The sequence below is a fragment of the Anser cygnoides genome, chromosome 2 (assembly GCF_040182565.1).
Source record: "Anser cygnoides isolate HZ-2024a breed goose chromosome 2, Taihu_goose_T2T_genome, whole genome shotgun sequence".
NCBI classification, from domain to species: Eukaryota; Metazoa; Chordata; class Aves; order Anseriformes; family Anatidae; genus Anser; species Anser cygnoides.
The window spans coordinates 43,313,205-43,326,959 of NC_089874.1; the positions used below are offsets into that span (position 1 = coordinate 43,313,205).

Consider the following 13,755-nt stretch of genomic DNA (forward strand, 5'->3'; position numbering starts at 1 on the left):
GACTGGATTGTAGAAAGAAAAATACATCGGGATCTGACAACTTAATATCGATACTTTATTTGAAGACTTGAACAATCTGTTGCATTCAGTTCAAGAGCTTTTTAAGAATTGCTGTATATAAAGAGATTAGTGCCATACCGATGGCAAAATTCACATGCACTCATAAATAAAAAAAAAAAAAAATAGTATCTTGTCGTACTTGGGAGAGAAAGTATTTTGGAGAAGCTAATACCAAGCGTTGCTGTAAGAATAATTGGGAGAAGCTTCAAATGCATAGAAAAGATCCCTGGATATTAAAAATGATCCTTAAGAATTTAGTTAAGGCTTCTATGTACAAAAGGCTCCCAGACATGTCTTCCTCTTCGTTTATTTTTCCTGTCTTGGATCACCCCTCCACTCCCTGTAAACTGAAATGCTCTTAATGATATGGTTAAATATAGACGGGAATAAAACTGTCAAATTTTGTGCTTCATGTTTTCTAGGTGTCATTAAGATAAGATAAATAAGATTCCAAAATATTGTTTAGACTGTTCCTGTATCTGTAAACACTATATATATATATATAGGCTGTTATCATGTCTCTTTACTGTTTTATTTATAAGTACAAGCAGGAGTCTCTCAGTTTCAGAAAGCATGTGAAAAAATAATACAATCTGAATCTATCAGCAATATGTTTACTATCGCCTGTATTCAAATGTGACCTGACTTTGAAGTTCAAGACTGTGAGTTTTGATAGCTAGAAGGTAATTCCTACCATTCGCTAAAATCTTTAATTAAAAGAAATAGTAGACTATACATTAACCAACAAACTCTTTACAGAAAATTGAAAGAGCGTCATGCTTCTATTATGTTGGGGTTTCTTTGCAGCTTGATTGTGGTTTTCTAATGTTAATTTGCCTTCAATTTGTTCTAGTACATGACTGCTGCTGCACCTATGCAAGGGACCTACATTCCCCAGTACACTCCTGTGCCTCCAACAGCTGTCCCTATTGAAGTAAGTTTATCTCCATCCAAGAAAGCAGAGTAAAGGGGTAACAGAAGTCTTCTATCTATTATGCCTCATTGCACCTGTTTTTTGAGAGGGGCCTAAAAATCACTTTATGGAATAGTACGTCTTCCAGCTTTTAAAATTAAGACTGCACATTCTTACTCTTTTTCTTTTCTTTCTTTCTCCTTTCCTTTATATTTATTTATTTATTGATTGATTATTTGCAAGGGCTCTTGTTTTGCATTTTTTTTGCTCTACATCAAGATATGGAATAAAGTATCAGTGATTATTACTATTTTTTCCCCATGTACTTGGGAGGGAGATGGGAAGAGACAGGAAAACAAACCCAGCAAGGCAGACCACGAACCCAAAAGAGATTCCAAGAAGAGAAGATTGCAAGAGGGTTTGATGCGGTCCTTAGCAAGTATAGATAATTGCTGAAACATTTAGCCACCAGAAAAAGTGATTGAGCAATGGAAACCTTCCTCTTGTATATACAGACATGGAGGATGCTGCACTGACTGAGTGCTTTTTCATCCTTGAGGAAGGATTCGCTCCCTCCCTCCTTGGGGCTGAGTCATGCTGATGACAGTCTAATGAGTAAGTATTTACTCAACCCTGTAGACCACAAGCTGCTGGGAGAGCATCAGCTCGGCCTCCACTTCTGTGCAGCGTTATAAGGGCCACCAAGCACAGCGAGAGGAGGGAGCCTTGGCATCCTCTTCAGTGTGTGCTTCTCTTTGGTGCTATTCCCTTTTATTAATAATTTCTCCCCTACACTGGGGTAATGTGAGGGGTGCCAGGGTCTCCATACTTCTGTCTTCAGCTGTGTGGACTTTGAAGTTGCTGCTATTGCTGCTTTGTGCTTTGAGGCTGCTGTGTTAGTGGTACTGTTGGCATGGCCCCACCAGCAGTCAAGTACTCATCCTGGTTTCTCCCAGTTCTCTGAAATTTCTAAATGAGGTCCCACAGAAAAGGCTGCTACTGTTTTGTCATATTGTGCTGATCATACTTTTAATCTTTTTTGCTAGAGGATAATTCTGCCCTGGGCCTTGTTTACTTACAAATGGGCTACGAGTACCTCTTTTAATTGCCATTCTTGGTAATAAACTGGACAGATACAAATCTGAATCAAAAGGAAACCGTGGGATGGAGATGAGAGTGGCTCATGCATCAGTACTGGCCAGTACCAATGAGAAATTAATTTAATTCTTCCTGAGCCCTCCTCACCATCATCCACTGGTATATTCATGCCTGATAAAGTCCTATCATGTAGTAATTAAATATTATCCAAATATATAGCCTGTCTTGCTCTGATCCAGTGAATACTATTATTGTTGTTGTTTATCTGTATTCATGTAGCATCATGAACCAGGACCCTGCTACGCTGGATGCTCCCCACAAGCAGAGACCAAAAAATACGGTCTCTGCCCCAGAGAGCTTACATTCTCAAGATGAGATGGACAATTGTAGAAGCATAAAGACATAGACAGAAAAAGATAATACTGATAGTCTGTTAAGCAACAGATATGTAGAATTTATGAGAAATTAAACACTTTCTTTTCCACAGATAATGTAAAATAAACTACCTTTTGTTTACATAGGACTCAAATGAAAACAAAGCAAGTGCTTTGTGCTCCCTCTTCTGGCTCTGTTGTGTGCAATGTGGTAATAATGCATGTTCCCTGGAGAGACCTGCTAGTGTTATTAGTGTGGCCAAGACACCAAATATGAGAGTAAAGGAAAGAAAATGTAGTTCACCTTGAAAGCATGCAAAAATAGTTAGAATTCAGACTGTCCAAATAGGCTAAAAAATTGAATATAATGTTAAATCCATGCATATCAACTTTTGTATATCTACTTACCTTTTTTGTTTGTTTTGTTTACAAATTTGTAAATAAAACTTCATTGGAGCTTTGACTTAACAGGTAAAAATATTTAGTGCGAGTTAAATTTATTGTTGAAATGAAACATGCATAAGTGCACTGACCGGAGTGCATTGTTTTCTTAAGGTAGCTAGAATTCTGATGGACATGTAATAAAGCAGAGGGTGGTGGACCTAATCTTTGTTTCTATCTCACTGTAAAATGAGCAAAATAAAAGTGAACTCACTGTGAAGTTGGGGTAGGTAAGTGAAAGTCAGAAGAGCCATACATTTGTTAAAGAAAAGACGAGGTAAAATCAAGACTCCACTGAAGTCAGAAGTTTTGCCTTTGGCTGTGAATGGACAGAGAACCATTCCCAAATGTGGAGGTATTTGCCACTACAGCTTGTGAGAACAAAGTACTGGAGATGTTAGTACACTAAGGAAGATTCTCATTGCTGGATTATCTCTGTAAACTAATGTAGTTTGTTGGGTTAGCATGTGGTTCTCCTATCTCAAACTCTCTCAACCATACAGTATTTCTAGAGAAATACAGGAATGTGAGCTGGTGCTGAGTTCCTTTATGTAATTCACTAAAGTGACTAAAAATAGTAAGTTTTTCATGTTCTTATTTGACTCCCTAGGGTGTTGTTGCTGATACTTCTCCACAGACAGTAGCATCGTCATCACAGGAAGCCAGTGGTCAACAGCAACAGATGACAGTGGAAACATCCAGTGAACATGCACCTGCATATTCTTACCAACAGTCTAAGTAAGTAGGCATATACTTCGTAGACTGAGGGTTTTGTCTCCTCCATATAGTGGCCCAAATTCTGCTTCCCATTTCAGCAATATAAATTCAGCATAGCTTCATTAAGTTCAGATGAGTATTGTATATATAGTAGTGTAATTAGTAGAGGGTTTTGCCTGATGGCCTCACCTAAGCAAATTGTTCTTGAGTTCCATGCTCTCTAGCAGGCTTCTGCTTATTCTGGACTCAGAAGGATCTCAACAACTGCATTAACAGTTGCCATACCGGGCTTAACCACCATCTAGCATCTGAGGTTATAAACAGGACTTAAATTTTGCAGTGGCAAAAATTAGCATGGTACAAACATGAAGGTTCATTTCCGAAAGTCCTGCTAGTTAAACAGTGTAAATTGCCCCAAATGGGTATTTGTGAGCATGCTAAACTGGTGCCATGCAGACACCAAGTGGGCAGAAGCTAGAAACAGAATGGAAAATACTGTGATGAGGCAAAGACTACATTGTCTTTCTCTCAATCTCTGCTCACTTTATTTGCTTCCCATGGAATACCTTGCAAAATTTAAGATCTATACACTGATAGCTGGACCTAGAACCCCATCATTTTCTGAATTATCCTCTTACACTCCTTCCCTTTGAGATAACAGAATCAGTCCTCTTGAAGACAAGTCAGGGACTTAGTCACAGGTACTGATCCACCGACAGATTCTAGGAATTTGGACCAATTCTAGGAATTTTGCCGTACTCCAAACACAGCCATTTATTAATAAATGTACATTGAAAATCAGTATCACTGTAAAAACAATTATGCAATTTTTATCTTGTGGAAGGAAGTAGACAAATCATCAGATAAGAAAAACATTTGGTATGTCAGTTAATGCATCGTGACATAGTACTTATAGTGCAAGAGGCATAATATATGAGCTGGTATAGAGAAGATGAGAATTATACCAATCTGTCAGTTGCTTTACTTCATTTGTGACCTCTGGAAGTGGAAGATGCATTTCTTTGTTTAACACATGAATAAACAATGGTGTCAGATCACACAATGTCCCTTTTTGACTGCCATATTTATAATATCTCACTTTTTCATATGTCACTCCCATATTTGTTCAGATGTAAATACAAAAGCAGTTGATCACAAGCATTTTGTTGATTCATCCAGTACTCTATTTTGGAGGCACAGTCTATGCATGTGTACCCCTCCTAGCCATCAACCTCTCTAGTACCTGTGATGGCAAAGTACTTACAGAATACAGTTGGCCAAGAGAGAAATACACGTGACAGTGCCATCCTGTTCACTGGCTTTGATGACAGTGTTCTGAAGGTACTTGGATTTGATCATTCCCATGATCCAGTTCGCTTTCAGTTAAGTCTCCAACCAGAAGAACTTAAGTTCAGATGTGTTCATAAGGTAGCTGTGAGCAGCTGCTTCTGGAATTTTTCCCACAGAGGAGTAAACTACATTGTGATTCTTTATTGAAATGAGTGTTGTGTTCTTTCTCACATGGTGAATTCCCACCTTTTCTGAGAATGAGATCCTTCATCTTTCCTTGCCAGCTACTGCCTTGTTGCAGTGATGGCCAGAGTTCTAATGGCACTGGTATTTATATTCAGAGGAAGTTCTTTCCTTTTAAATCACATGGAGAGATCCACTACATATTTTTTACTGTGATTTTTTTTTTTTTTTCTGAAAAGTGCCCTCTATTTGTGTCTGCCAGTTGTGGGCAGAAATGCAAAGTGTGGGAAGTTGTAGAAAGAAAGAAATATGTATGCAATCTCTGTCTTACAACAATTCCTACCAGAATATTTTGGTAACCTTTAATATAATATCAAATGAAGTTATTTAGCAATTAACATATAATGTTTTTAATCCACTCTTCGAAGGTCACATTTATTAATAACAAGTACCATGCCCAATATACATCTGTTTTCAAAGCAATAGAGAGGAAGTAATTAACATGACCACATAATGGTTTTGTCAAATATAGGCAAAGGAAAAGGCAGACACTACAAAACAGTTTCATAGGAACTGATCAGTCAGGAGAAAAGTTCTAACAGTGTTATTTCATTGTTTTTATTTTCTTTACAACAATCATGAAACTGCAGGCAATGAAGGAGGGGAAAGGTACTCAGGGTGTTACAAGGATCTTGTATTCTGTACGCAAAAATAAACTGTAAGATTTAAAAATTAAGTTCCCTTTTTTTTCATCAGCATACACATTCTTTCATTTAATATGCTGGCTGCTCTATTTGAGCATCCCACACAGGGATGTTCAGAAATGATGACTTCATATCAAAAACCTGACTTCTAGAAGTGGAGCAATATAGGAGAAGCAGCCTTCTGTTTCTGAGCAGACAGCTCAACTCTATGAGGAAATCATCTTAATTGTTTTAGACCTGCAATGCCTCTTTTCTTCTCCTCATAAATCTTTAATTTTCCACATAAGAGTGTGAAATCTATGAAGTGGCTTTAAATGGTGATCCTTCCCCCTGGAAATTGTACTCTCTTACCCCTAAACAAAACTCTGTTGAACAAAGTACTCTGATTTTAAATGTAGGAAGAGTTCAGTTTTTCTGAAGCCTTTTCTGAGCAACCTCAATGCCAGGTTGTTAGAGAATGTGTGCTGTGACCCTTTGGTGCCCACTCTGCTCAGAGAGGCAGTAAAATCTTAGGCACTGAGAAGTCCAACTTGAGTACTCCTACTGGAAGTTATGCATAGAGAACTGCTTTAGAAATCCTAAGTAAGTAGTTAATTCTTATTTTCCACATACATCTGTTGTTACATTCAAAATATTAATTTCAAGGCTTCGTGCAATGAAAAAAATTCTTTGGCAAATTTGATATTTAAAATCAAAGTTCATTTTATGTTTACCATACTGAAGAAATAGTTCTGTGGCAAATATTAACTCATAATAATAAAATTAATTTAAAACTTAGCAAGGCAAATGCTTTAATGCTCAGAAAGGAAAGGTGCTAGCTTTTCTTGAGTTGAACTTGAGTTGTAAAAGCATTTTTTCCATACAAGGTTTGAGAACTGTAGGAGAAGCAATAACTATCTCTTACTGATAGCTTACTGATACATTTACTAGTGTTTGTAAGTAGGATCTACATCTCCCCCAGGATCTTGTGTCATCTTGCCAAGATAAGTTTTATTAGACGTGTCTTTAAATTTCATGAAACCTCAAAAACACAAAATGGGAGTTATCTTTAAAAAATGGTAGTTTAGGTTGTTCTCTGTGCTAATTTTAGCAAGACTTGAAACTATATGTTCAAAAAAAAAAAAGATATTTTTCTAATATTATCTCAAAAGTTTCTAAGTTAGAAATAACTGGCTCATTAAGCAGACTGTTCCACAGTCTAACTATTCTTGCCATCAGAAAATGTGTTCTTATTAACAAATTGGACGTATCCTTTTATTGTAATTTTATCCTTTGTTTTATCATTAGTATCCAAAATAAATAGTGCCACTTAATATTATGAAAATATTCACTCTCTTATTGTATTACTCTTGAAATATTTACACAGTGCTAAGCCACGTATTCATCTCATTTCATTGTAGTTGGACTGCCCATTAAGCATAGCATTAACAAAAGTAAAGTCATCTGCTTAGGATGTGTTAACGTCCCCAAAGCAGGAGTTCCCTATTTCTGCCTGACTATTTTCAGCTTGGTGGTGGTATCATATTTAAACAGCTGCAAAGTTAGTTTAGCTTGGATAACTTTTAAAGGGAATTGGGTGGAAAAAAAAGAGAGCAGCCTATTTCAAAGTTGTTTTGACTTAATGACCACTTTAATTCAATTGTTTTTACAGACAATAAACAGGACTGAAGAATGTCGGTCTGAAATCTTTGCCTTGAATGGAGAAACTTCACTGAACAAGAAGTTGGCTTCCAGTTTGCACAGGCGTCAAATGAATGCTTTTTTTTTTCTACCTTTCCCAACGAAAACAAAACAGTGTTTTTATGTGCTGTGCAAATGGTTCCGTCATGTAGTCTGACAATTTTATTTTTGCTATTTTTTTTTTTCTTAACTAAAGAAAAAACCCAGAGGAGAAATGCTGGGTTGACATTTCATCTGGACGAACATTTGAATTCAGAATTTACCTGGAGGTGTAGCTAGATTTTCTTTTTTAACAGAAAAAAACTGATGATGTCAAGAGGGAGCAAGTTGAGATGAAAACCAATTGTCTTCCTCAAAAATTAAGCTACTCTTTTTCTCTCAGTTTATTTTTCTTCTTGTTTTAAATTTAGAGTGGTTTTTGGTTGTTTTTTTTTTGTTCTTTTTTGTTGTTTTCTTTTTTTGTTGTTGTTCAAGTGTTTGTTTTAAAGAAATGTTTAGGTAAGGTTTATCTTGAATCTTAATTGCCTTAATTTTAAGGACGTCAAAGGCTCTCAAGGCAAGCTGTCAACGTCTTGTTAGAAAACCCGAGAATGAATTGAAACTGCTCACACCGGTGCTGGTGCAGAAGTTTAATAGACTGAGTTTTTGGGGTGAACAAAAATAAACTGTACAGTTTAAAAGAAAATGATTTTCTTCTTTTGAAGAAAAGTTGATGATAAAGGAACTGTGGCAACTGAAAGGATTGGAAAAATGCTGGGACTTTTATGAACTTTGTCTTAAGTGTTGACAGAAAAAAATTCTAGAAGGCTAAAGCATTTTACAGTAAAGTTATTGAATTGAGAAAAAAACTTGCTGCATTGTAGAGAATGCAGGGTTTTTTTCTTGCAGAATGCAGATTTTTTTATTTACAAAGCGTGATCGCTAGCAAAAGCATTAGTGCTTTTTATCTGCAGTCTTTTTTATGAGCTTTAAGAAGTTTTTAGTCTGCTTTGCTTGTCACATTGCAAAAACCTAGCTTAAGAGCATTAAAAAAACTTAAGTAGATAGGAGCTTATGGTCAAAAAAGTGCAAAAAAAGCAATAGATAGAAGAAATTGTTGACAATTTCTGTAGTCTTTCCTAGTTGTGAACAAATGCAGCCTATGGATGGCCTATTTTATACCAAAGATGAAGTGACACCCTAACGCAGTCCAGAAGATAGAGGTTTTTTTTCTTTTTTTATCTTTATTTGACCTACATGGCCGGACCAGTTCTTACTTTCTTGTTTGTTTAAACTATCTTCCACTGGTGTTTTACATACTGCATATGTTTATAGTGGAAATTTCAGAATAGTTGGTATGAGAAGCTTATTGATGGCGTGCTTTGGAGAACATCACAAAGCAGGAGAGCGGGTCACCAACTAATCTGTCCAGGTGGGCTTAATTTTGATGGGTTTTTCTGTTAAATTGCCTGATCCTTGGTATTTCTTCTGAAACAACAGTCTTCCTTCTGAATTCCAACATACCACAGACTCATTTCTTCACCTCAGTCTTTGTCATCGTCCAGCATGCATAGCCACCTTAATTCTGCGTTTTTTGGTGATGCATTCGAATTGCCAGTTAGATGCGACAGAAAGCAAACTCGATCTTTGTTCTCATTTTAGCTCTCCCATACAAGCAGAAATGTTGAAAATGACTTACGCTCGTATTGTCATGCAGGCAGGAAGTTTAAAATTATTCTTCTCTGCTATGATTTCCGTTGTCTTAATATGTTGGCTGACAATCACTAATTAGTATGATTAGGCAGAAAAGACACTAACTAAATTGAATCCACTGAAACCTGTTTCAGGAATGACAGTTTTTTTTCCACAGAGAAATCTTGATTATGGCCCTTGATTTTTCCAAGCAACCAAAAAAGGTGAAAAGCAAGTCAAAAGATGATTTTTTTCCTTAAGGAGGCAGAAGAAAAGCAGCATTTAAATATATACATACATATACATATTTCTATATGTAAATTTAAACCAAACATTTTTAAACTTTCCTCCATTCAGAAGAGAGGGGAAGCTTCATCACATTTATTGTGGTGCATTAGAGACAGGGTATCCATTAAAAATAATCAAATTCAAACGTTTATATTGGATCAATCTGATTCAGCCACCCAACTCTAAAAAAGAGATCTCTGTTTCCCTAACCTGTCTTTTGGGGGAAAAGTACACAATTATTTTTTTAAATTGATAAAACAAGATCATATATTTTAATGTAGTGTGGGGTGGGAGGGGGTTTCCCAAGTAAATGGCTGCTAGATATGCAACATATAAAAGAGAGGAATGGGAGTTCACGTGGTTCTTCACCATAGGAAGAGGGCCTGATTTTCAGAAGTGATAAAACTTCTGCTTTCTCCAGAGTAGTTGTTGATACTCGACACTTCTGAAAACCAGATGATGCCAAAGTAAAAGAACAACAATATTCACGTTTTTAATTCAGAAAAAAAATCACATCTCTTTCTGTTCCACATACTGTCTCATTACATGTTGCTTTTTGAGAGTGGCACTTGAATTTTGTCCTTGGATAAAGGTTCCCTCTGTCTTTGGAGGGCATATGGGGGAAAAATCAATCTAGCCTTATTTTCTTCCTTTCTACACGTACTCTCTTTCTGTCTCTCTCTGAATTCTTTGTACAAATAGTGATAATCCCAGGCACAATTCAGTTAAATAGGAAATAAACATATTTGTTTCTGTGTTAGTTCTAATGTGACATACAAAAAGTCTCATTTACTATCAACAATGAGGCTACAAGGTAGCTACCATGTGGCTGATGAATATGCTGAGGTACCTTCTTGTTTCTATTCAGAACTCTGCTGCTTTATTTATACATTCAGAAACATTTTTGTTATTTTTTTCAGCAAACAAATTTAAGCAATCTCAGTGTTTTTTATTAAGTCAGACAGGCAGCACGGTATCACGATGCCTGTCACTTTAAAGTGTTTCAAGTGCATTCTGTGTTAGAATTGTTCCTTTTCTTTTTTTCCATGCTGCAATGTTTAATAGTGTTTGAAATCAAAAGAAACAAAGCAAAGAAATAGAGGAAGAAGAAGAGGAAAGAAAATGGATCCCCTAAATGCAATTGATCATCTTACTGTTCCCAAAAATCAGTGAAATGGTACTTGAAAGTCTATGTTTTATATGTAATGTGAGCTTTGAGTATAAATAGACATAGATCGTAAGGTAAGAAAAAAAAACGGAACATACAAAATGCTCAGAAAGTGGTAACTTATTTGTAAAAATTTTAAGATGAGATAAAAGATAACGAAAAGCAACACACTTGCTGCATGGTTGTCATCATAGCACAGGAATACTTGGTGGCTTCTGAACTCTAAAACTGGTTTTCTTTATGTTCTGGCTAATAAGGTTTATTGGAAGGTTTATTATTATCTTTTTGAGTTTCTTTTTTTTTCTTGTTTTTGAAGATCAGAATTCATAAAGTCAGTATCTATGTCTTGCCAATTAGCTTTAAATATCACGAGGGTTCCTGAAAGATTGCAGAAACAACTCTAGAAGTCAAAGGCAATGATGCCTGGCCCAGCGGTCTAGAAGCAACATCAAATCCATAAGCTGAACTGCGTATGTACTTTCCATCACACCTGAATTCTTGTAAATAGTCAAATCTGGATGTTCAGGTTTGGTATTTTTGTTTTTACTTTAAAAGATAAATACGGGATGGGTGTCAGAAAAATATGAATTATGGCTAGAAAATTCTGAATACCTGGGCTTGTCACTTAACACTGAGAAAAAAATGATACAGTGGAACTGAAGAGAGTGTTATATTTGCAGGTGCTGACCAGAGTGTAGATCAGGGCACTGAAAAGTCTCACTTTTTCCAGTGAGATCGTTGAGGGACTCTTCTTCCTATCTGGCTCTACTGCTGGTTTTGTAAGCACTTTTCACCTGTGACAGTCAGGCCTCAAATTGTGAATGTCCTCCTATTGCCTTCCAGTGAAACAGACTCTTGAAATGTCCTTAGCTTGTGCTTACTTGTATAGTTCTGTTTACCAAGAGACTGCCTTGGTTGTGTTGGTCAAGAAATCCACTGTAATGCAGAATGAGGCATATCTGAGAGCAATTGCATCACATTGTATTGTCTTCTGCTATGGATGCATGCCCAACTGTAGAAGATAAAGGCTGGTTATTAGGGAAGTTGAGGGCTTAAACTTTCAATGGGCAATGGGCTGAAGCATTCAAATGGATTTTTACACAAGTAAAAATCAAATGAAGGGTATTATTTATGTATGTATGTGTACCAAAACTCAGCAAATTTGAGGAAGCCTGCATTGTAATAAAGTTTATTTTTAATATGTCATAGTATTTGGATCTATATTATGTTGTTTATGGTACTGAAGGATGAGACTGATAATAAGTGTTTAAGAAATTGCCATGCTTCATGATTTTAAGCTTGATGGTGCTCCTCATGCCACTTCATTTTAATGCTGAGGTTGACATGAGCAAAACAGGTTTAGGCAGACTAGCTGAACTCCACCTACAGTAAGAGTCATGCTTAAGAGCGATAATGTGCTTAAAGTAATAAAGCGATCTATTTTTAGTGGTGAGACCAAATGTGGTAGTTGAAGATAGTAACGTTTGATACACACATGGTCAACATTTCCTTTCGAAACTTTATTTAACATGAAATTGGTCCTTATACAAAAGAAGTGCCCTAGGGTAAGGGATTTTACAGGTCTTTCTAGGTAGCCCATGTGAACTGAGAAAACAGTCACGGTGTGATGGAAATGCAAAACAGAAAACAACAAAGACACTGACATTTGGTGTATTAGTCTTTTCAGTTTAATGGCAATTGGCTCTAATAATGATGATTCCTTTCATTTCTAATACGCGTACACACAGTCACGCCCGCACATTTTCCCAGAGGAGGGCTGAGTGACCGGCAGACTCCTGTCCCTCACTGGAGCAGATTTCTAGAATCTCAGCAAGCAGCAAAGATGCAGTGTAAGGAAAGCTAGCCCTCAAAAAGAGCACCGTTTTTTTCTATATTGCTCCTGTCACCTAAATAGGCTAGAGCTCTGTATGTACCCCAGAGATTTATTCACCTTTGTGCCTCAAAGCAGGCAGAAGAGACCCTTTCTTCTCCCCTTTATTAACATGTTCTTTGTTCAAATTAACAGAAAACTATGAGAGAAAAGTTGTTAAAAAGTAAAAGAAAGACAAAGTGTTGCTTTAGCTTTTCATGATGAGAAAAATGTTTGTCTTTATTTCAGTTGTTCAGGATTTCACTCCCCAACAGTGACAGTTGCATTCTTTCAAGTCAGTAAAAATGTGTAAAGAAGAGAAAAATATCAGCCTTTGACAGGTTCACAAATACATGTCTCCTTGTAGGGCCAAACCCTGCGAGGTCTAAGCACCTTCCAAGATCTGGATCTGCTGTCCTTAAGAGAGTATCTGCCCAACTTTAATTTCTGCCTATAAGTGTCTTTCTCTTGGATAAAAATTTTATGAATTTGGTGGAATTTACAGACAGTTATATTTTTAAAAGCCCAAAAATACAGCCTAGAGAAGAGAACATGATGTTTATGTAACTGAAGTATTATTAAATATTCTGTATTCCAGAGTGGAGGAAAATTCTACTGTCTTTTGGAGGCAAAACAACTTTATGTAAAAACCAGGAAGCATACAGAATTCATATAGGAACACTTATTTGTTTTCCTTTTTAAAGGAGAATGAACAGATTCTGTCTGTAAGAAAAATCAAAGCAGCTTTGAAAGCAGATGAACTTCCTATCAAGAAAACGTGCATCACAAAAGTGGGACAGAGGTTCTTTAAAGCCCTTACAGACCTCATTGTAGCCAAAATGTAGAATACAGAACCTCTGTGATACATTAAATTATGAATCTTATTTATATGGGCATCTGTGTGCTGATGTCTCAGAATGTCTTTGAAAGATCTGTACTGCTATGATTTTTTTTTTGATGTTTTCCATTTGTACCACAATCCTAATAGCTGCCATTTTCCCACTCCTGGGGCTTTCTGTAGATCAGTGGATGTTAGGTTTAAACTTCTGTTTTCTTTGATGAAGCTTTCAATAAAAAAATAAAGAAAGAAAAGAGCTGGGTGACTCTGTGTTCTTGTGGAACTGTGGTGCGGAGGCTTCCCGAGGCCGCAGCATGCGCGCTGAGCACAGAGGGAGCAGAAAGGCTTTGCAGCAAAGTCTGCCTCCTCCGCGCCTTCACCGAGCAGAAGTAAAGCATCGGAGATACAGGACAGTTCTGCTGCCCTGTCACCAGCACAACCTCCTACGTGTTAGAAGGTG

At 36.7% G+C, this 13,755-nt stretch overlaps 1 protein-coding gene across 11 annotated transcripts in view; it reads left to right on the forward strand.

Annotated features, from left to right (window-relative positions):
• RBMS3 (RNA binding motif single stranded interacting protein 3) overlaps positions 1-13,549 on the forward strand; it is a 702,788-nt gene extending 689,239 nt beyond the window's left edge. For 9 of the 11 annotated variants that reach the window (XM_066991135.1, XM_066991136.1, XM_066991134.1 and 6 more), the window contains 3 exons: positions 914-994; positions 3,497-3,624; positions 7,432-13,549. In XM_066991135.1, coding sequence (XP_066847236.1) covers positions 914-994; positions 3,497-3,624; positions 7,432-7,438 — 216 coding nt within the window. In that variant the 3' untranslated portion in view covers positions 7,439-13,549. Of the gene's footprint in view, positions 1-913; positions 995-3,496; positions 3,629-7,431 lie in introns of those variants that run through there. The other 2 variants (XM_066991138.1, XM_013192710.3) reach the window with 1 other exon arrangement.
• The last annotated feature ends 206 nt before the right edge of the window (positions 13,550-13,755 follow it).